Source organism: Scyliorhinus torazame, chromosome 15, assembly GCF_047496885.1.
Source record: "Scyliorhinus torazame isolate Kashiwa2021f chromosome 15, sScyTor2.1, whole genome shotgun sequence".
Lineage (NCBI taxonomy): Eukaryota > Metazoa > Chordata > Chondrichthyes > Carcharhiniformes > Scyliorhinidae > Scyliorhinus > Scyliorhinus torazame.
In genome coordinates, this window is record NC_092721.1 from 90,811,505 (window position 1) to 90,835,204 (window position 23,700).

Below are 23,700 nucleotides of genomic sequence, written 5' to 3' on the forward strand. Positions count from 1 at the left end.
CCCCCAGGGGGGGGGGGGGGGTCAGGGTCACATGTGGGGGGGGGTTAGTGCCAGGGCACAGTGCTGAGTAGTCACCGTGGCCGCCCTGATTAGATTGTGCAGTTTTTCTCTGCACTGGTTTCCAATCCGAGCCACCTTGTTGACGGTGCTGATGGCGGCTCCCACCTTCGCGCAGTCACGGTGAATGGTGGCGCATGAGGACCTTCCTCCCGGGCTGGGGTACAGCACCAGCCGCCTCTCCTCCACGGGGTCAAGGAGGGTCTCGAGTCCGGCATCTTGGAAGCACGGTGCTGATCCCTTGCCAGCCATGTTGGCTGCGACGATTGTGTGGGAAGGGGAGAATCCCTGAAGTGCGGCCGCAGCTGTACGACAATCACGGAACTGGCGAATCCGCCGCCGTTCCGCTTCCAGAGTGTGGCGTTCCTCGTGACACCCATGCAAGCCCCTTGGGAGTGGCTGAGGCCCTGGTTTTGCCGTCGTGAAACTGCACAGATTTCACAACGGCGTCAGCACTTAGTCCCCAGAATGGAGAATCCAGCCCCACGTGTCTATTCCTCAAAGGAGAACAGCTGTGCCTGCATCTGGTTCCCACAGATCCATTATCTGAAAGCCATTGGTAGCTTTGGAGTATGGTCATGATTGACAGCTTTTAATAACCATCTGCAGGCTTGACCCATTCATATTCTTTTCAGTGGCCTAAGTGGTGAAACCAAAAATGTTTGTAATCACTGACCACATCAAAGAAGTGTAAGTGCATTCCAATCACTCAAGTGTGTGATTTCACTGCACTTACCTCTTTTTTACATGGCATGGAACACTGAATTGCATCCTGCTTTATTACAGCAAGGGGATCGTAAAACTGGCGCATTTCAGCTCCGGGTGGAGATAGTCTCCAAAATGGAGAATCTGACGTAAACCTGTGCACCGAATTGTAGTGAACGGTGATTTGGTGCATTTACCTCAGGAAGCACTGGATCTGTTTTTGGCTGGGGCGGAGAGGTAGGTGCATTGTAACAGAAACCAAGGTAAATGCAATCTTCTGAAATATTTTTGATTGCTTAAGAAGCAATTTTTCACATTTCCTCCTAATTAACTCAGGCTTTTCTAAGTATTTTAGCCTCTCCCAGATTACATAGTATGTGGGTAGGCAGTGTCTATGTTGTATCTGGGCCAGGTTAAATAGACTAGCTGGTCTGTTATTTTTGTATATAAGTTTGCTTGTCTTGAAATGTGGTGCATTTTTGCAAGTCCTATGGCCTAAGAAGGCAGGGCAACAAAAAAGAAGACAATTTAAGCAATATTCTCAACCACCTTTACTTAAACAAAAGCAACAATGATAAATGGGAACGTTTCATCATCCATTGAAAAATACATAAATATATAATTTACACAAAATGTTAATATTTAACACTTTTATAAAATGCTAGTTTTCAAGATTGCTTTTAGATTTCGCAGTTCTAATGCCACAGATATACTGTGGGCTCAGTCTTTTAAATAAGTTTAAATAACATGAAGATACTTTTACTTTAAGTACAGACAAATGTGAGAGACATTCAATTGATTCTTCAACGCCAAAAAAAAGGGTTAAAATGCCTGCTTACAGCAACCACACATAAAACATCAATCCTAATAGACAGAAATCGAACAGAACTTCTACAGTTTTAATTTTTTTAGTTTATTCCATTTAGTACAGTTTATAAAAAGATTATAAAGTAATGAGAATGAAATGAGGTAATTATAATTGACTTTTGAAAGGTAAAATGTGTGACATTTTAGAGCAAGCACATAATGGTCAGATGTTATAACTCCGTTGCTTCCAATACTGATTAAATTACGACTAACTGCGCTAAAATAGCAACCACTGTAGCTAAATCTGTGCAAAGGAATTCAGGCTTGATGAGTTAGTAAAACACATGTTGGACATCAACAGTCCTTCCAGACAACACAGATAATACAAGGGATGGGCCTAAATTAAATAGCCCCGGAAAACGATGTGGGGAATGGGATGCACAATTATTCATTGACATGCAGGCAGCGCACCAACTTCAAGCTATCTGCTGATTTGAATGATTTCAGAATTCAGTCAGCACTAACCATGCTCCTGATTGACTGATACATCAGCAGGGGATCAATAGCACCAGCACCACTTAAAAATTGTACTGCTTAAAACTACCACACATCTCTTCAGGGCTGGAAGTACATTGTGGCTGGTGAGGATGCAAGGGGTTGTGCAAGAAGTGAATCTGACTTTGGAAACATTGAAGAACGACGCAACATGAGCACCTAGGGGCCTCAACAAAGGAGATAGAAAGGAGGAGATATGGCCTGTGTCCATCTGCAGGGAGCCAGAAGATTCTCTAGATAAATGGTTAGAAAGCATTGGAAGCAGATAGCCTTGACAGTCATTGCCATGAGCCATGTCCCTAGGATCTGGATGTAATACTGTTAAAAGGTCACTGACCAACCATTAACGGTCAAGGTCAGTGAATGGATGTTCAAATGCCATGTCCCACAAACTGGTTTACAGTCTGACCAATTCACTTTACCCCCATCACTCCGCACCAATGTCTGGGACTCATACCTAATATTAATCAGCTCCCTCACATCCTTACATATTTAGCACTGCAGCAGCCCTCACACCCACGCCTTACTGCTTTCACACACACTGACAACTATTCTACGATGACAGCCACACCATTGAAACCCGCTGCAGAATGCTGGTGGATAAACCTCCCTCTTTCTTGCTGGAGAAGATGATGCATGGCCATCAACAGCAGGAGTTAACTAGAAGGGGGACAGACACACCTGCAGGCCCCAATCCCCTCGAGGAGATAGCACTAGCCATTACTGGGTTGGCCGTTGCAGAGTCTGTGGCTGAACCCATTGAGGAGTATGGCATCCTTTGACATAGTCCTTAAATCCCACCTTCCCTGCATCCTACGATCTCTTGGGATTTATAAACTGCAGATAGTGTAAGCATGCACATCTTTCTATCCTTTCCAAACCCAAACATTGCACTTGTGCATTTCTCCTTTCAGATATGTAAAAAAATTCAACCTAGACAGGAAATGGAGAAACAACATGCACAGTGCTGGTGAAGATACACTGTCACTGAATTTCACATTCACAGCCATCACAAATACTGGCGCTGCACATAACGTAGAGGCCACCATTGCAACAGAATCTACACATGTTGAAATATCAGACAAAGTGACATGCAGTCAGGGTAGGGGTAGGGGTAGGATGGCGCAGGTGACAGTGTGAGATTCAATATGACCGCTTGAAGGGTGTGCACGATGAAATATTTAGCATACAGCACAGTGGTTAGCACGGTTGCTTCACAGGGTCCCAGGTTCGATTCTCGGCTTGGGTCACTGTCTGTGTGGAGTCTGCACGTTCTCCCTGTGTCTGTGTGGGTTTCCTCCGGGTGTTCCGGTTTCCTCCCACAAGTTCCGAAAGACGTGCTGTTAGGTCATTTGGACATTCTGAATTGTCAGTGTACCCGAACAGGCGCCGGAATGTGGAGACTAGGGGCTTTTCACAGTAATTTCTTTGTAATGTTAATGTAAGCCTACTTGTGACAATAATAAAGATTAATTGTTTAAATACACTGAGGTTACATCCCCTAACAAGGCCCTGGAGACTCCCATGCAAGCCTCGGGTCCAGATACTGCTTCATTTGTGACTTCTTCCCACACTCCCACCAGATTAATGGAGAATGTGCAGGGAGAGCCATAGATTCACAGCTACAGTACTTTGGCTGTAGAATGTGACTACTATCTTATTTATTAGCGAGCACCTCTTCAAACAAAAAGAGTAGTGGAAATCTGGAATCCTCTCCTTCAAAACGCTGTGGATGCTGGGATCAATTGAAATTTTAATGACCAAGATTAACAAATTAGTATTTGGCAAAATATCAAAACATGGGGATCGAAGTCAGGTGAATGGAATGGAAGTACAGAGCAACAATGACCTGGCTGAATGGTCAGCGTGAAGGGATGAACGGCCCTCATCCAAAATAATGGGCTGGGTGTTACAGGGTGAGGGGCGGCTGCTGACCTCCGGAAGGAAAGTCAGCCGGAGTCCGACATGCACTGCAGCTTCACAGCGCCAAGGTCCCAGGTTCGATTCCCCGCTGGGTCACTGTCTGTGCGGAGTCTGCACGTTCTCCCCGTATCTGCGTGGGTTTCCTCCGGGTGCTCCGGTTTCCTCCCACAGTCCAAAGACGTGCAGGTTAGGTGGATTGGCCATGCTAAATTGCCCTTAGTGTCCACAAAAGGTTAGGAGGGGTTATTGGGTTAGGATGGAAGTGAGGGCTTAAGTGCAGACTCGATGGACGAATGGCCTCCTTCTACACTGTATGTTCTATGCGCTGAGGAAGCCTGCCCGGCAGCCATGACATCCTGCAGGCAGGTTAACCTGTTTAACAGCGGGGTCTCCGCCGCTCAGTGGGAGGAAGCTGCGACCTCGGTAGCTGCTGATTAATCTGATCGGCCGACAGCTTCATTCGTCCCGGCAGTGCCAGATCTCAGTGGCTGCTGTTGGCAGGACTGCAAGAAGAAGCTGAAAAGGATCATATCTGCCCAGGATAGAGCAAGTCCTGGAGTTTTAGGGTAGGGAGGACTCCTGCAGCCAGAGAGGGTTGGAATGGGGGGTGGGGGGGGCTCGGACAGTTTTGTAGGGCAGGTAGCGGGGGGCAGGTGTGACATCTTGAGGCGATGCCCCTGATGCATGCAGAGCATTCCCCCAATTAAGTGCACTCTAACATAGAACAGTACAGCACAGAACAGGCCCTTCGGCCCTCGATGTTGTGCCGAGGATTGTCCGAAACTAAGATCAAACTATCCCACTCCCTGTCATTCTGGTGTGCTCCATGTGCCTATCCAATAACCGCTTGAAAATTCCAAGTGTCCGACTCCACTATCACAGTAGGCAGTCCATTCCACACCCTAACCACTCTCTGAGTAAAGAACCTACCTCAGACATCCCACCCTGAATTTTATAGTTATGACCCCTTGTAACAGCTACATCCACCCGAGGAAATAGTCTCTGAACGTCCACTCTATCTATCCCCCTCATTATCTTATAAACCTCTATTAAATCGCCTCTCATCCTCCTCCGCTCCAAAGTGAAAAGCCCTAGCTCCCTCAACCTTTCCTCATAAGACTTATATCCTCATATCCTGCAAACCAGGCAGCATCCTGGTAAATCTCCTTTGCACCCTTTCCAATGCTTCCACATCTTTTCTATAATGAGGTGACCAGAACTGTACACAATACTCCAAATGTGGTCTCACCAGGGTCCTGTATAGTTGCAACATAACCCCGTGGCTCTTAAACGCAAGCCCCGTTAATAAACACACTATAAGCCTTCTTCACGGTTCTATCCACTTGAGTGGCAACCTTCAGAGATATGTGGACATGAATCCCAAGATCTCTCTGTTCCTCCACATTCCTCAGAACCCTGCCGTTGACCCTGTAATCCGCATTCAAATTTCTTCTACCAAAATGAATCACCTCGCACTTATCAGGCTTAAACTCCATCTGCCATTTTTCCGCCCAGCTCTGCATCCTATCAGTGTCTCTTTGCAGCCTACAACAGCCCTCCACCTCATCCACTACTTCACCAATCTTGGTGTCATTAGCAAATTTACTGACCCACCCTTCAGCCCCCTCCTCCAAGTCATTGATAAAAATCACAAATAGCAGAGGACCCAGCACTGATCCCTGTGGTACACCGCTGGCAACTGGTCTCCAGTCTGAAAATTTTCCATCCACCACCACCCTCTGTCTTCCATGTGATAGCCAGTTACTTATCCAATTGGCCAAATTTCCCTCTATCCCACACCTCCTTACTTTCTTCATGAGCCGACCATGGGGAACCTTATCAAACGCCTTATTAAAATCCATGTATACGACATCAACTGCTCTACCTTCATCTATACACTTAGTTCCCTCGTCAAAGAACTCAATCAAATCTGTGAGGCAATACCTACCCTTCACGAATCCATGTTGACTATCCCAGATTAAGCTGCATCTTTCCAAATGGTCATTAATCCTATCCTTCAGGACCTTTTCCATTATCTTCCCGACCACCGAAGTAAGACTAACTGGCCTATAATTACCAGGGTCATTCCTATTCCCTTTCTTGAACAGAGGAACAACATTCACCACTCTCCAGTCCTCTGGCACTATCCCCGTGGACATCGAGGACCCAAAGATCAAAGCCAAAGGCTCTGCAATCTCATCCCTTGCCTCCCAAAGAACCCTTGGGTATATCCCATCTGGCCCAGGGGACTTATCGACCCTCAGATTTTTCAAAATTGCTAATATATCCTTCCTCAGACCATCTACTTCCTCCAGCCTACCCGCCTAAATCACACTCTCATCCTCAAAAACATGGCCACTCTCCTTTGTGAACACTGAAGAAAAGTATTCATTCAATGCTTCTCTTCTGACTCCAAGCACAAGTTCTCACTACTGTCCTTGACCGGCCCTACCCTCACCCTGGTCATTCTTTTATTTCTCACAGAAGAGTAAAAAGCCTTGGGGTTTTCCTTGATCCAACCCGCCAAGGACTTCGCATGCCCCCTTTTAGCTCTCCTAAGCCCTTTTTTCAGCTCATTCCTTGAAAGGTTTGTTGGGAAACAGATCACTGTTCTCCCAGTCTTTATGACAGGTTTCCACACGACTACAAACTCTTTCCTTCCACCCAGATCACCCAGGTAGGGAGTAACGGCACTGATCCCTGCCCTACCAGAGGACCCCAAATTCATCCGGTCAGTTAAGCTCGGGTAGTGGAGTAACGGCACGAACCGGGCATTCCGCTCATTCTTCTCCCGTAGCGGCCCACACACACCTCATGTTCCCGTCACTTCATACACTCTGGAATGGTTCTCTACACTCCGCATTGCCTTTGGCAGGCCTTAGTTTCGCCTTCTCTTCTCTCACCCATTTTTTCCTTTACCTCCTGGTCATTGCCCACATGCTATTTACACATATGACACAATTGGTTGCTGCTCACTGCTGCTATACATGCTGCTACACGTGAACTACCTCTAAGCCCTGGGACAAAACTCTATAAAGCTGGCCGCCCTGAAATTCGGCTCGCACCCTTCCTGTGTTTTCTCAGTTCAACCTAAAAAAAAACAGTGTGCCCATTCCTGCCCACACCAACCATATTTTGCCCCGGGAAGACATTATCCAGTTCAGTAATCTTGCTAACCAGTCAAATTGATCTTGAATTGTTCATTTAAAGATGCAAACAGGCTGCTCCTAACGAACTAGTGTATTGTGGGCATTGGGTCAGGGGCATGGGCAGGAAGATGGTGGACTAGCCACCCGACCGATTTTATATATGCCCCTGCACCCCACTGAAATCACGCCCAGAAGGGGTTTTGTTCCATTTTTTTTACAGGATAAACCATGTTAAAATAGCAAGAGAATAACTGTGATTGGGCGCGGTTCTCGGGAAAAATTTCTAAGTGTGGGAATGAGCAGGAATTGCCGGGAGCTTCCCGGCGCTGGGTCCAGCGAGGCCAGCAATGCAATTCAACATTAATTGGTCCACTTAAGGCTTCTTGCGGCAAATGAAGTCTCGACAGCTGATTCACCGGCATCGCACTCACCAGCCCCCTGCCAACAATTCTGAGCAGCACTTACTCAGCCAACCCCAGCCAGCTCGCAACAATGATGCCGAAGAAACTGGCCCCAAGATTCGGGGACGCAGGTCTGGGGAGGCTGCTAAAAGCCGTGTTGACCAGGAAGGATGTCCTGTTTCCCTGAGGGTCCAGGGGAGTCAGCCATAGGGCAGCCTGTGCCGCCTCAGATGAGGTGGCGACGGCAGTGAGTTCGGAGAGTGTGATCAGGAGGATTGGCCTCCGGTGCCGGGACAAGGCCAATGACCTACACCGGGCAGCACGAATGAGTCCCACACGGCCCCCGCCAAGGGAGAATCGATCCCCTAACTCTCCATGAGAACCCGAACCCTCCCTTCACACCACTATGAACCACGCGTGTGGCAAACGATGCCCCCTCTGCTCCTCCGAAGGAAAAGCTCTCCCACAATTGCCGGGAGAGGTCCGAGACTGGTGGTGGTGAGTCGGACGTAAGAATCCTCACCGCCTTCGAGGAGCGCGCCCTGGAGGTGACCAGGATGGCCAAGGACAGGTGGTCACTCACATGGAGGTTGGCCGACGCCACAGAGATGAGGAACCACCGGGCTCCACCCGGTGGACCTGTCAAAGGGAGTTATTGCCTTTCTGACTGACCCATCTCTCCCACTGACCACATGTCCATTCTCCCGCAGGTTCTCCAGCCAATCCCGGGCGGCACCCTCTCCTGACTCCCAGGAGAATACCTCAGAGGAGAGCTCTGAGAATGCAACCATTATAGTCGTGTCACAGCTGCCATCCCCACCCTCCACCAGCGCAGATACACGCACCTCGGTGGGACATGTTAGTGGTCAGGCTTCTGGGGCACAATCTGGTGAGCACCACACTGCTGATGATGTACATCAGGTGAAGGCAGGAACTCCCAGGCAAGACAGCAGTCGGAGGGCTGCTGGATCCCAGGACCCAGCTGGGTCCTAGCTAGATGCTGAGCCTGTGGAACTGGTTTACCCGGAGCTGATGGAGATGTTAGGGAGCGGCCGGGACATTCAGAGGGAGATGTCAGCGACACTCCAGCAGATCCATAGCCGCTTGCAGGAGTCCCAGAGGCTATGGGAGCAGGAGATGGTGCCAACAATGCGTGGCACCGAGGCCAACACTGCTCGGGTGGCGACCGCAGTGGATAACCTGGTGCACGACATTGGCATCATTAGTGAAGGCGTCGCGCAGTCGGTGATGGCCATTGCTGAGGGTCTCGGCAGAATGTCCGACCCGCTGGGGGATATGACCCAGTACCAGGCTGACCTTGATGAGGTTCTGCGGGACATGTCCCATTCTCAGATGGGCATGGCTGAGGCACTGCGGAGCTTGTCCCAGTCGCAGGTGGGCACTGACGAGGTGCTGCAGAGCATGGCCCAGCCACTGAGGAACATCGGCGAGAGCGTCGACACGATGGTGCGAACATCAGAGAACCACCAGGGCTGGCAGAGCCAGATGATGCAGGGGCGGCCGGGGCTCGAACCAGCTCTCTCTCTGTCCCAGGGCCTTATGGGCACCGAGCGAGAGGAGGGGGCGCTGGGTACCAACTCGGACCCATCCCATGGAGCGGGGATGGTGGCCACCAGCTCCCTTGAGTTCCACCCCTCTGATAAGGCTGCATCTCGAAGTCAGCACACGGGACAGAGCAGCACAGCTGTGCATGTGCCGCCGAAAATTGCGCTGGGGCCCTCCAGCCTCAGAGCCCTCAGGGGACACACACAAGGGTATCGAAGGTCACGGGACAAAGTAGGCAGCTGGCTGCCTCCACCTCTGATGTGCATCCTGGGAACACACCTAGACGTAGTGGTAGAGCTAGGAGGGCAAATCACATCAAGGATCACTGAGGGCACCGGGGGATGGGTCGGGAGGAATGTAGGGGATGGGGACGGGGGTTGGCACCATCGGGAGAGTGGGGAATTGTAAAACACATTAAACACCTTTGTGCACAACCAGTATGATGCCTTTGTTACTTTCTTCTGCAATGCAGGCTGACCTCCGATCCCTTGGCCCATCTCTCCAGGCATCCCCCTGTCCCCGTGGCACCCACCCACCCTCCGGCCATGGACATGTCTGCAGAGCGGTGTCCCACCCCTCGGTGTTTGGATGTTCGTTACCGCACGTATGGTGTTGCCTCCCGCAGTGTTCAAGCACAGTGTCCAGGCATCAAGATGTGATTGGGATGCTAGGCACGGACTCCCATATACTACATGGCCTACACACCAACAGGAATCCACTTGGGTTGTGTGAAATGCTCACTTAACCACGATTGCTAATTCCCTATTAGCAATAGCCTTCAGCTGGACGGCCAGAGGCCTCGGCAGTCGGTGGGGGTTATGGGTGGTCGTTGGCGCAGACGGGCAGGGACAATGGTTGCCCCAGAACGACTAAATGATCCAGGGGTTTGTATGGTGGTGCCGCGAGCGGTTGCCCCCCTGGTTTTCCATCCAGCTCCTCCACTCAAACCTCCTAGGGCGACCTACTCCTGCGGAGGGTCCCCCACCCCCTAACGGGCACTGGGGTGCCAGTCCCAGCACCCCCGGATTCTTTGTCTGCGAACAAAGATGGTTACCTCCCTCCTCAGCTCCCCACAGAAGACCTTGTCAGTTTCAGATTTCTTAAAAGGAGTACTAATCGGCACCAGCGTGACCACTTGCTGGGGAGGCTACTGAATGACAGGGGGCCGTTGGATATGGGGTGGCTTTGGTTAATTGTATGGAAATTGGGTGATAATTGGTTTCTCACCTCGCTAAGCGAGATCCCGATTTTGCCTATGAGAGCGGGCCTGTTGCATCGCAAACTGTTTGGCGCCTGGCGCGGTTCCCGTTTTTGGACTCTCCTGCTATTCACCGGCCTCATTTCGCTTGAGCAAGAGTGTAACGAGGCCGGAATATCGCTCCCGATATCTTTTTATGCTTGTGTCCCAGGGCCAAAAAGCCTTCAATTACCTCACAAATGAGGATGTTTTTGCTGTTGAGTTTGGACTATTGTTACTATGAGATTACTTTTGTTTCCCCTCATGACAAGAATAAATCCAAAGCTATAAAAATGCTGGCAGAGAAAATTTTAAGTGATTTTAATAGAAAACTACTGTCATGTTTTCCTGAACTCTGCATTAAACATTTATGAGAGTTCCACAATAATAGCCCCATAATTTTGAAAAATACAAAATGAAAAACAAAACTTCTGAATTTATAAAATAGGAACCCGGCTATTACACAGGTCTTCTCATGCAGGATATTTTGAAAGTTTCGAACTGGCTTCATTTCTACAACTGCTGACTGACCTGCTTTGTTTATTCAGCATTTTCCGTTTTTAGCCTTAAATGTGAGAGAATCTGTCGTGGGAAGGTCCTAGTTTGCCAGCTTCTCTGAAAATCGTTACAATATACAGTGAATGATAGAACCCTCAAGAGTATTGACAGTCAGGGAGATCTAGGTGTGCAGGTCCACAGGTCACTGAAAGGGGCAACACAGGTGGAGAAGGTAGTCAAGAAGGCATACAGCATGCTTGCCTTCATTGGCCGGAGCATTGAGTATAAAAATTGGCAAGTCATGTTGCAGCTGTATAGAACCTTAGTTAGGCCACACTTGGAGTATAGTGTTCAATTCTGGTCACCACACTACCAGAAGGATGTGGAGGCTTTAGAGAGGGTGCAGAAGAGATTTACCAGGATGTTGCCTGGTATGGAGGGCATTAGCTATGAGGAGTGGTTGAATAAACTCGATTTGTTCTCACTGGAACGACGGAGGTTGAGGGGTGACCTGATAGAGTTTACAAAATTATATGGGGCATAGACAGAGTGGATAAGTCAGAGGCTTTTCCCCAGGGTAGAGGGGTCAATTACGAGGGGACATAGGTTTAAGGTGCGAGGGGCAAGGTTTAGAGGAGATGTACGAGGCAAGTATTTTACACAGAGGGTAGTGGGTGCCTGGAACTCGCTGCCGGGAGGTGGTGGAAGCAGGGGCAATAGTGACGTTTAAGGGGCATCTTGACAAATACATGAATAGGATGGGAATAGAGGGATACGGATCCAGGAAGTGTAGAAGATTTTAGTTTAGATGGGCAGCATGGTCGGCACAGGCTTGGAGGGCCAAAGGGCCTGTTTCTGTGCTGTACTTTTCTTTGATGTGGAGATGCCGGCGTTGGACTGGGGTGAGCACAGTACGAAGTCTTACAACACCAGGTTAAAGTCCAACAGGTTTGTTTCGATGTCACTAGCTTTCGGAGCGCTGCTCCTTCCTCAGGTGAATGAAGAGGTCTGTTCCAGAAACATATATATAGACAAATTCAAAGATGCCAAACAATGCTAGGAATGCGAGCATTAGCAGGTGATTAAATCTTTACAGATCCAGAGATGGGGTAACCCCAGGTTAAAGAGGTGTGAATTGTATCAAGCCAGGACAGTTGGTAGGATTTCGCAGGCCAGATGGTGGGGGATGAATGTAATGTCGCCGGAAGGATTTCCGCCCCGCCAGCTGGCGGAAAAGGCCTTTGGTGCCCCGCCAGCTGGCGCAGAAATGACATGTCGGGGCGGCGCATGCGCGGGAGCGTCAGCGGCCGCTGACAGTTTCCCGTGCATTCGCAGTGGGGAGAGTCTCTTCCGCCTCCGCCATGGTGGAGCCCGTTGCGGAGGCGGAAGGGAAAGAGTGCCCCCACGGCACAGGCCCGCCCGTGGATCGGTGGGCCCCGATCGTGGGCCAGGCTACTGTGGGGGCACCCCCCGGGGTCAGATTGCCACGCGCCCCCCCCAGGACCCCGGAGCCCGCCCACACCGCCTTGTCCCGCCGGTAAATAGGTACTCTAATTTACGCCGGCGCGACAGGCAATTTATCGGCGGGAATTCGGCCCATGAGGGCCGGAGAATCGAGCGGGGGGGCCCGCCAACCGGCGCTGCCCGATTCCCGCCCCCGCCGAATATCCGGTACCGGAGACTTCGGCAACCGGCGGGGGCGGGATTCACGGCAGTCCCCGGCGTTTCTCCGACCTGGCGGGGGGGTCGGAGAATGACGCCCCTGGAGTGGGAAAGATGGTGAGTGTGAGAGCAATACATTGGAAGGTTTCTCTATGTTCCATAACTGGACAAATGATCGTTTTAATAAACTTGACATTGAGAGCATTTTCCCTCAAATCCTCCTTTCAGGTCAATGTTACGCAGCATCCGTGTTTAACTGTTCTAAAATAAATATAAAGTTTCTGTGTCGGTATCAATACTGTCCCAAGAGCAGATCCGAACTCAAATCTCACACACGAGATTCTTGAGCCACTTACTGGGGAATAGCTGAGTTGGCTTACCATCGTCTCACTCATGGTTTTTATCATCAGAGAATCTTCTCCTCGAATGCAACCAAGGCTAAACTTCCTCATTTACACTTTACGACTTTGTGGGAGGGGTGGGGGAAACCTAGAATCGAACACCTTGCTGAATAAATACTGCAATGACAGAAACCAGGGGTGAAATTCTCCCGAAACGGCGCGATGTCCGCCTACTGGCGCCCAAAATGGCGCCAATCAGACGGGCATCGTGCCGCCCCAAAGGTGTGGAATGCTCCGCATCTTTGGGGGCCGAGCCCCAACATTGAGGGGCTAGGCCGACAGCGGAGGAATTTCCGCCCCGCCAGCTGGCGGAAACGGCGTTTGTTGCCCCGCCAGCTGGCGCGGAAATGACATGTCGGGGCGGCGCATGCGCGGGAGCGTCAGCGGCCGCTGAGCTTCCCACGCATGCTCAGTGGAGGGAGCCTCTTCCGCCTCCGCCATGGTGGAGACGGAAGGGAAAGAGTGCCACCACGGCACAGGCCCGCCCGCGGATCGGTGGGCCCCGATCGTGGGCCAGGCCACCCTGGGGGCGCCCCTCGGGGCCAGATCGCCCCGCGCCGCCCCCAGGACCCCGGAGCCCGCCCGCGCCGCCTTGTCCCGCCGGTAAATAGGTGCTTTAATTTACGCCGGCGGGACAGGCAATTTATCTGCGGGACTTCGGCCCATCCGGGCCGGAGAATCGAGCGGGGGGGCCCCGCCAACCGGCGTGGCGCGATTCCCGCCCCCGCCGAATCTCCGGTGCCGGAGACTTCGGCAACCGGCGGGGGCAGGATTCACGGCAGCCCCCGGCGATTCTCCGACCCGGCGGGGGGTCGGAGAATGACGCCCCACATTCCAGTCTCTCCTGGTTAAGGCTACCTTGACTCAAGCTTCAACCCTATACCTTCTGATTCAGATATGAGGACTCTACCACTAAGCCAAAGGGTTGCTATCAATACAATACCCCCAACTGTATCTCCAATAAGAGATAATGAAAATGACATTATTCCAATCTGTTGAAGTTTTTTGTCTTGTACTCATCAAGACAGACACAAGAATGCCAAGTTTCAAAGGGAGCAAAAATTTATACTGCATGAAGAAAAGGTGCTGATTAGTTGGCAAGTAGCCTCTGATTGGCTGAGGTGTTGCCATGGAGCCTGCACCGAGGAACAATTGTCCTCCATGCTTTTGTTTAATTCAAAAAGGTGCAATGCCGGGACATTTTCCTTTTGCCTGCAGAGGCTAAATCCCTGAGTATGAATCTATAGTTTCTAGCCAACGTAAGCGAGCCACATTGTGAGCCTGACTGATAATCTTAAATTAGTGTTATATGATTCTTAGCACACTCAGGATTATTCGACAAACCCTGTCCGATCGTGGAATTACATCTAACATTAGACATTATGTTTGGCGTTTTGGAAGGACAGGCTGGTTGAGTATCATCAGTACTTTGCCTATGCTGTTTAATATGTCATTGGAATGTATAGTCAAAATATCCCATTCCTGGTGCATTTTCCACAGCAACGCCTTGACCAGAGTTAACTTGCCAACCAATCACTGTCCTTTATTCATGCAGTATGAATTGTTGCTCCCTTTGAAATTTGACAACCTTGTGTCTGTCCTGATGAGTGCAAGATGAAAAACTTTGACAGCATGTCTCGTCTTTCAGTAATACTCAAGCTTTGTACTACCAAGCAAACTATTTCAATATCTTTAGTATAAATAAATATATATTTTTTAAAAGAGACATCAACTCAATAGAGTCAAGTTTTGGGTTACCTGATTAATTTCAACCAGGTCTGTCAATCTACATTCTATGTTTGAGTTTACTCAATATTCTTGCTAAAATACTGATATTTACTTAGCAAAACATGAGAAATACAAATTAAAAAGGAAAGTACCGGTTTAAAGAATGAGTATTCTTCCAGGTAACAAACAATTTAAATTTAAGAAACTTAATGCTGTAAATTTATAGCCCACTATCCCACTACAATATACAGCTTGCTAATACTGTTGTAAGTTAAGGTCTACTATTTGTCTTTGGGAACAGAATGCAAGTTATTAAATTCCATGTTTAACAGTCCGAACTGCAAGTCTGAGCTTCCAGAAGTCTCTGTCGCAGGGCCATGGTCTCATCTCTTTCTTCATCGGTGGATCTGATCCCATCTTCTACAGAAACTGATTTAGTTATAACTGAAAACAATTGTAAAAAGAGATTGTTTACTCATCTCCATAATGAACAAAATTCAGGTTACGTATTTTCAAATGTATGATTACTTTTTTGGGGGGTGGTTTCATTCACCTTTTTCACCACTCAAAAGGTTTTGGGTTTCTCGGTTTTAAATGTCTCTTGGATGTAACTCTTTTGTGCTCTATGCTCCAGAATGTTTTCACTTGACCAGGTTCTGAGGTTTATTTGTAATAAACCTAGGAAATCATCAGAGGATGCCCTTTACCTTATTTCAGTCTTGGGGATTTTATCAGGTTGTAGGAAAACATTTTGAATCCATCACAAAATTCAGTATACAGTGAATGGTAGAACTCTCAAGAGTATTGACAGTCAGAGAGATCTATGTGTACAGGTCCACAGGCCACTGAAAGGGGCAACACAGGTGGAGAAGGTAGTCAAGAAGGCATACTTGAAGTTCCTTGTTAGTATAGTGGTTAGTATCCCCGCCTGTCACGCGGGAGACCGGGGTTCAATTCCCCGACGGGGAGAGTTTGTACCTTACCAGAAAAAAGTTGTGAATCCTTTTGGGGCAGCACGGTAGCACAAGTGGATAGCACTGTGGCTTCACAGTGCCAGGGACCCAGGTTCGATTCCCCGCTGGGTCACTGTCTGTGCGGAGTCTGCACGTTCTCCCCGTGTCTGCGTGGGTTTCCTCCGGGGGCTCCGGTTTCCTCCCACTGTCCAAAGACGTGCAGGTTAGGTGGATTGGCCATGCTAAATTGCCCTTAGTGACCAAAAAGGTTAGGAGGGGTTATTGGGTTACGGGGATAGGGTGGAAGTGAGGGCTTAAGTGGGTCGGTGCAGACTCGATGGGCCGAATGGCCTCCTTCTGCACTGTATGTTCTATATTGGCCAGGGCATTGAGTATAAAAATTGGCAAGTCATGTTGCAGCTGTATAGAACCTTAGTTAGGCCACATTTGGGAGTATAGTGTTCAATTCTGGTCGCCACACTACCAGAAGGATGTGGAGGCTTTAGAGAGGGTGCAGACGAGATAGAATCATAGAAGTTTACAGCATGGAAACAGGCCCTTCGGCCCAACCAGTCCATGCCGCCCAGTTTTTACCATTAAGCTAGTCCCAGTTGCCCGCACTTGGCCCATAACCCTCTATACACATCTTACCCATGTAACTATCTAAATGCTTTTTAAAAGACACAATTGTACCCGCCTCTACTACTACCTCTGGCAGCACATTCCAGACACTCACTACCCTCTGAATGAAGAAACTGCCCCTCTGGGCCCTTCTGAATCTCTCCCCTCTCACCTTAAACCTATGCCCTCTAGTTTTAGACACCCCTACCTTTGGGAAAAGATGTTGACTATCTACCTTATCTATGCCCCTCATTATTTTATAGACCTCTATAAGATCACCCCTAAGCCTCCTACCCTCCAGGGAAAAAAGTCCCAGTCTATCCAGCCTCTCCTTATAACTCAAACCATCAAGTCCCGGTAACATCCTAGTAAATCTTTTCTGCACTCTTTCTAGTTTAATAATATCCTTTCTATAATAGAACATAGAAAATACAGCACAGAACAGGCCCTTCGGCCCACGATGTTGTGCCGAACCTTTGTCCTAGATTAATCATAGATTATCATTGAATTTACAGTGCAGGAGGCCATTCGGCCCTTTGAGTCTGCACCGGCTCTTGGAAAGAGCACCCTACCCAAACTCAACACCTCCACCCAACACCAAGGGCAATTTGGACATTAAGGGCAATTTATCATTGGCCAATTCACCTAACCCGCACATCTTTGGACTGTGGGAGGAAACCGGAGAACCCGGAGGAAACCCACGCAGACACGGGGAGGACGTGCAGACTCCGCACAGACAGTGACCCAAGCCGAAATCGAACCTGGGACCCTGGAGCTGTGAAGCAATTGTGCTATTCACAATGCTACCGTGCTGCCCTTGAGAACAAATAAATCTACACTATATCATTTTACCGTAATCCATGTACCTATCCAATAGCTGCTTGAAGGTCCCTAATGTTTCCGACTCAACTACTTCCACAGGCAGTGCATTCCATGCCCCCACTACTCTCTGGGTAAAGAACCTACCTCTGATATCCCTCCTATATCTTCCACCTTTCACCTTAAATTTATGTCCCCTTGTAATGGTTTGTTCCACCCAGGGAAAAAGTCTCTGACTGTCTACTCTATCTATTCCCCTGATCATCTTATAAACCTCTATCAAGTCGCCCCTCACCCTTCTCCGTTCTAATGAGAAAAGGCCTAGCACCCTCAACCTTTCCTCGTAGGGTGACCAGAACTGCACACAGTATTCCAAGTGTGGCCGTACCAATGTCTTGTACAATTTCAACAAGACGTCCCAACTCCTGTATTCAATGTTCTGACCAATGAAACCAAGCATGCCGAATGCCTTCTTCACCACCCTGTCCACCTGCGACTCCACCTTCAAGGAGCTATGAACCTGTACTCCTAGATCTCTTTGTTCTATAACTCTCCCCAACGCCATACCATTAACTGAGTAGGTCCTGTCCTGATTCGATCTGCCAAAATGCATCACCTCACATTTATCTAAATTAAACTCCATCTGCCATTCGTCGGCCCACTGGCTTAATTGATCAAGATCCCGTTGCAATCCTAGATAACCTTCTTCACTATCCACTGTGCCACCAATCTTGGTGTCATCTGCAAACTTACTAACCATGCCTCCTAAATTCTCATCCAAATCATTAATATAAATCACAAATAACAGTGGACCCAGCACCGATCCCGGAGGCACACCACTGGTCACAGGCCTCCAGTTTGAAAAACAACCCTCTACAACCACCCTCTGTCTTCTGTCGTCCAGCCAATTTTGAATCCAATTGGCAACCTCACCCTGGATCCCGTGAGCTTTAACCTTCTGCAACAACCTACCATGCGGCACCTTGTCAAAGGCTTTGCTAAAGTCCATGTAGACAACGTCTACTGCACTGCCCTCATCTACCTTCTTGGTCACCCCCTCAAAAAACTCAATCAAATTTGTGAGACATGATTTTCCACGCACAAAGCCATGCTGACTGCCCCGAATCAGTCCTTGCCTCTCTAAATGCTTGTAGATCCTGTCTCTCAGAATACCTTCTAGCAACTTACCTACTACCGACGTTAGGCTCACCGGCCTGTAGTTCCCAGGCTTTTCCCTACTGCCCTTCTTAAACAAGGGCACAACATTCGCTACTCTCCAATCTTCAGGCACCTCACCTGTGGCTGCCGATGATTCAAATATCTCTGTTAGGGGACCCGCAATTTCCTCGCTAGCCTCCCACAACATCCTGGGATACATTTCATCAGGTCCCGGGGATTTATCTACCTTGATGCGCTTTAAGACTTCCAGCACCTCCTCCCCTGTAATATGCACACTTCTCAAGACATCACTATTTATTTCCCTTAGTTTCCTAACATCCATGCCTTTCTCCACCGTGAATACCGATGAGAAATATTCATTCAGGATCTCACCCAACTCTTGTGGCTCTGCACATAGATGTCCTTGTTGATCCTTAAGAGGCCCTACTCTGTCCCTAGTTACTCTTTTTTCCTTTATGTATCTGTAGAAGCTCTTTGGATTCTCCTTTGCATTATTTGCCAAAGCAATTTCATGTCCCCTTTTTGCCCTCCTGATTTCCCTCTTAACTCTATTTCGACAATCTCTATACTCTTCAAGGGATCCACTTGATCCCAGTTGTTTATGTACGTCATATGCCTCCTTCTTCTTTTTGACCAGAGTCTCAATATCTCGAGTCATCCAGGGTTCCCTACTTCTACCAGCCTTGCCCTTCACTCTAAAGGGAATGTGCTTACCCTGAACCCTGGTTAACACATTTTTAAAAGCCTCCCATTTACCAGCCGTCCCTTTGCCTGCCAACAGTCTCCCCCAATCTACCTCTGAAAGTTCCTGTCTGATACCATCAAAATTGGCCTTGCCCCAATTAAGAATTTTAACTCTTGGGCCAGACCTATCATTCTCCATAGCTATCTTAAAACTAATGGAGTTATGGTCACTTGTCCCAAAGTGATCCCTCACTAACACTTCTGTCACTTGCCCTTCCTTATTTCCCAAGACGAGGTCAAGTTTTGCCCCCTCTCTAGTCGGTCCATCCACATACTGAATGAGAAATTGCTCCTGAATACACTCAACAAATTTTCCTCCATCCAAGCCCCTAATGCTATGGCTGTCCCAGTCAATGTTGGGAAAGTTAAAGTCCCCTACTATTACCACCCTATTTTTCTTGCAGCTATCTGTAATCTCCTTACATATTTGCTCCTCAATTTCCCGCTGACTATTTGGGGGTCTGTAGTACAGTCCTATCAAGGTGATCTCTCCCTTCTTATTTTTCAGTTCCACCCATATAGACTCAGTGGGCGAACCCTCGGATATATCCCCTCTAAGTACTGCCGTGATGTTCTCCCTAATCAAAAACACCACTCCCCCTCCTCTCTTACCTCCTGTTCTATCCTTTCTATAGCATCTGTACCCCGGAACATTGAGCTGCCAGTCCTGCCCCTCCCTTAGCCATGTTTCAGTCATAGCTATAATATCCCAGTCCCATGTTCCCATCCATGCCCTGAGTTCATCCGCTTTGCCCGTCAGGCCCCTTGCATTGAAATAAATGCAGTTTAATGTAGACTTTCCTTGCTCTCTGCCCTGCTTTCTCTGGTCATGCTTTACACACTCTCCCTTCCTGCCTTTTGTTTCCGTCCCCACTGACTTCCTACATCGGTTCCCATCCCCCTGCCACATCAGTTTAAACCCTCCCCAACTGCACTAGCAAACACACCCCCGAGAACATTGGTTCCGGTCCCACTCAGGTGCAGACCGTCCGATTTGTACAGGTCCCACCTCCACCAGAACCGGTCCCAATGTCCCAGGAATTTGAAACCCTCCCTCTTGCACCATCTCTCAAGCCACGTATTCATCCTAGCTATCCTGTCATTCCTACTCGGACTATCACGTGGCACTGGTAGCAATCCTGAGATTACTACCTTTGAGGTCCTACTTTTTAGTTTAACTCCTAACTCCCTAAATTCAGCTTGTAGGACCTCATCCCGTTTTTTACCTATATCGTTGGTGCCTATATGCACCACGACAGCTGGCTGTTCACCCTCTCCCTCCAGAATGCCCTGCAGCCGCTCCGAGACATCCTTGACCCTTGCACCAGGGAGGCAACATACCAACCTGGATTCTCGTTTGCGTCCGCAGAAACGCCTGTCTATTCCCCTTACAATTGAATCCCCTATCACTATAGCTCTGCCACTCTTTTTCCCGCCCTTCTGTGCAGCAGAGCCAGCCACGGTGCCATGAACCTGGCTGCTGCCACCTTCCCCTGGTGAGCCATCTCCCCCAACAGTTTCCAAAACGGTAAATCTGTTTTGGAGGGAGATGACCGCAGGGGATCCCTGCACTGCCTTCCTACTCTTCCTCTGTCTGTTGGTCACCCATTCCCTATCTGCCTCAGTAATTTTAATCTGCGGTGTGACCAACTCACTGAATGTGCTATCCACAACTTCCTCAGCATCGCGGATGCTCCAAAGTGAATCCATCCGCAGCTCCAGAGCCGTCAAGCGGTCTAACAGGAGCTGCAGTTGGACACACTTCTTGCAGATGAAGGAGTCAGGGACACCAGAAGGGTCCCTGAATTGCTACATCTCACAAGAGGAGCATGACACGGGTCTGAGCTCTCCTGCCATGACTTAAACCTGAAGTTAAATTTGAACTACACTACACAGCTAAGAGAAAGTCAAAGAGAGAATAGTAAAATCACTTACCAGTCACAAGCCAATCACTTACCTGCTGGCTGTGATGTATTGCTCCCGAGACTCCCTCACAGGTCTGCTTCTCTGCACCTCCTTAAGATGAGCACCAAATTCCCTTAACTAGTTAATTAATTTACCTAATCAATTGGTTTTTTTTTCTTTGGAAACTCAACCCCAAACACCAAACTCCAAAAAAACACAGCCCTCACTCACCTCTTACCCAAACTCAGCCTTACCCAAACTCAGATACACTCTGTTTGCTTCCAGCACTCCCTTTCTAAAGGCATTTCAGCCACACCTTTTGTATCCTTCCTGATTTTCAGTCAGCCAATAGGCCTGCTCCCGGAACTGAACTCCCGAAACTATGGACTCTCTGTGAACTCCCGTTGCTTTATGGACTCTCTCTCTGTGAACTCCCACTGCTTTATGGACTCTCTCTCCTTGAACTCCCGTTGCTTTATGGACTCTCTCTCCGTGAACTCCCGAAACTATTTACCAGGATGTTGCCTGGTATGGAGGGCATTATCTATGAGAAGAGGTTGAATAAACTCGGTTTGTGCTCACTGGAAAGTCTGAGGTTGAGGGGCGACTTGACAGAGGTTTACAAAATTATGAGGGGCATAGACAGAGTGGATAGTCAGAGGCTTTTTCCCAGGATAGAGGGGTCAATTACTAAGGGACATAGCTTTAAGGTGCGAGGGGCAAGGTTTAGAGGAGATGTATGAGGCAAGTTTTTTTACTCGGAGGGTAGTGGGTGCCTGGAATTCGCTACCGGAGGGGGTGGTGGAAGCAGGGACGATAGTGATGCTTAAAGGGCGTCTTGACAAATACATGAATAGGATGGGAATAACAAAGAAAAGTACAGCACAGAAACAGGCCCTTTGGCCCTCCAAGCCTGCGCCGTCCATGCTGCCCGTCTAAATTAAAATCTTCTACACTTCCTGGGTCCGTATCCCTCTATTCCCATCCTATTCATGTATTTGTCAAGATGCCCCTTAAATGTCACTATCGTCCCTGCTTCCACTACCTCCTCCGGTAGCGAGTTTCAGGCACCCACTACCCTCTGCGTAAAAAACTTGCCTCGTACATCTCCTCTAAACCTTGCCCCTCGCACCTTAAACCTATGACCCCTAGTCATTGACCTCTCCATCCTGGGAAAAAGTTACTGACTATCTACTCTGTCTATGCCCCTCATAATTTTGTAGACCTCTATCAGGTCGCCCCTCAAGCTCCGTCGTTCCAGTGAGAACAAACCGAGTTTATTCAACCTCTCCTCATAGCTAATGCCCTCCATACCAGGCAACATCCTAATAAATCTCTTCTGCACCCTCTCTTAAGCCTCCACATCCTTCTGGTAGTGTGGCGACCAGAATTGAACACTATACTCCAAGTGTGGCCTAACTAAGGTTCTATACAGCTGCAACATGACTTGCCAATTTCTATACTCAATGCCCCGGCCAATGAAGGCAAGCATGCTGTATGCCTTCTTGACTACCTTCTCCACCTGTGTTCCCCCTGTCAGTGACCTGTGGACCTGTACACCTAGATCTGACTGTCAATACTCTTGGGGGTCTACCATTCACTGTACATTCCCTACCTGTAATAGACCTTCCAAAATGCATTACCTCACATTTGTCCGGATTATACTCCATCTGCCATCTCTCTGCCCAAGTCTCCAAACGATCTAAATCCTGCTGTATCCTCTGACAGTCCTCATCGCTATCCGCAATTCCACTAACCTTTGTGTCGTCCGCAAACTTTCTAATCAGACCAGTTACATTTTCCTCCAAATCATTTATATATATTACGAACAGCAAAGGTCCCAGCACTGATCCTTGCGGAACACCACTAGTCACAGACCTCCAATCAGAAAAGCACCCTTCCATTGCTATTCTTCGCCTTCTATGACCTAGCCAGTTCTGTATCCATCTCGCCAGCTCACCTCTGATCCCGTGTGACTTCAGATTTTGTACCAGTCTGCCATGAGGGACCTTATCAAAGGCGTTCCTGAAATCCATAAAGACAACATCCACTGCCCGACCTGCATCAACCACCTTTGTGACCTCCTCGAAAAACTCGATCAAGTTAGTGAGACACGGCCTCCCCTTCACAAAACCGCGCTGCCTCTCGATAATACGTCCACTTGCTTCCAAATGGGAGTAGATCTCGAAGAATTCTCTCCAGTAATTTCCCTACCACTGAGGTAAGGCTTTCCGGCCTGTAGTTCCCTGGATTGTCCTTGCTACCCTTCTTAAACAAAGGAACAACATTGGCTATTCTCCAGTCCTCCGGGACATCACCTGAAGACAGCGAGGATCCAAAGATTTCTGTCAAGGCCTCAGCAATTTCCTCTCTTGCCTCCATCAGTATTTTGGGATAGATCCCATCAGGTCTTGGGGACTTATCCACATTAATATTTTTCAAGACGCCCAACAGCTCGTCTTTTTGGATCTCAATGTGACCCAGACTATCTACACACCCTTCGCCAGACTCAACATCCATCAATTCCTTCTCTTTGGTGAATACTGATGCAAAGTATTCATTTAGTACCTCGCTCATTTCCTCTGGCTCCACACATAGATTCCCTCCCCTGTCTTTCAGTGGGCCAACCCTTTCCCTGGCTACCCTCTTGTATATGTAAAAAGCCTTGGGATTTTCCTTAACCCTATTTGGGACTTTTCGTGACCCCTTTTAGCCGTCCTGACTCCTTGCTTAAGCACTTTCCTATTTTCCTTATATTCCACACAGGCTTCGTCTGTTCCCAGCCATCTA

General features: G+C 48.7%; 1 protein-coding gene and 1 non-coding gene across 2 annotated transcripts in view; one reads left to right on the forward strand and one right to left on the reverse strand.

Moving 5' to 3' along the window:
- Positions 1-1,298: 1,298 nt before the first annotated feature.
- The window catches only part of panx1a (pannexin 1a), a 91,598-nt gene continuing 69,196 nt past the window's right edge, over positions 1,299-23,700 (reverse strand). Inside the window, exon 5 of the mRNA XM_072476421.1 lies at positions 1,299-15,133. Coding sequence (XP_072332522.1) covers positions 15,015-15,133 — 119 coding nt within the window. The 3' untranslated portion in view covers positions 1,299-15,014. The remainder of the gene's footprint in view (positions 15,134-23,700) is intronic.
- trnad-guc (transfer RNA aspartic acid (anticodon GUC)) lies at positions 15,587-15,658 on the forward strand. The gene has a single exon. It is a non-coding gene; the product is annotated as a tRNA-Asp (tRNA).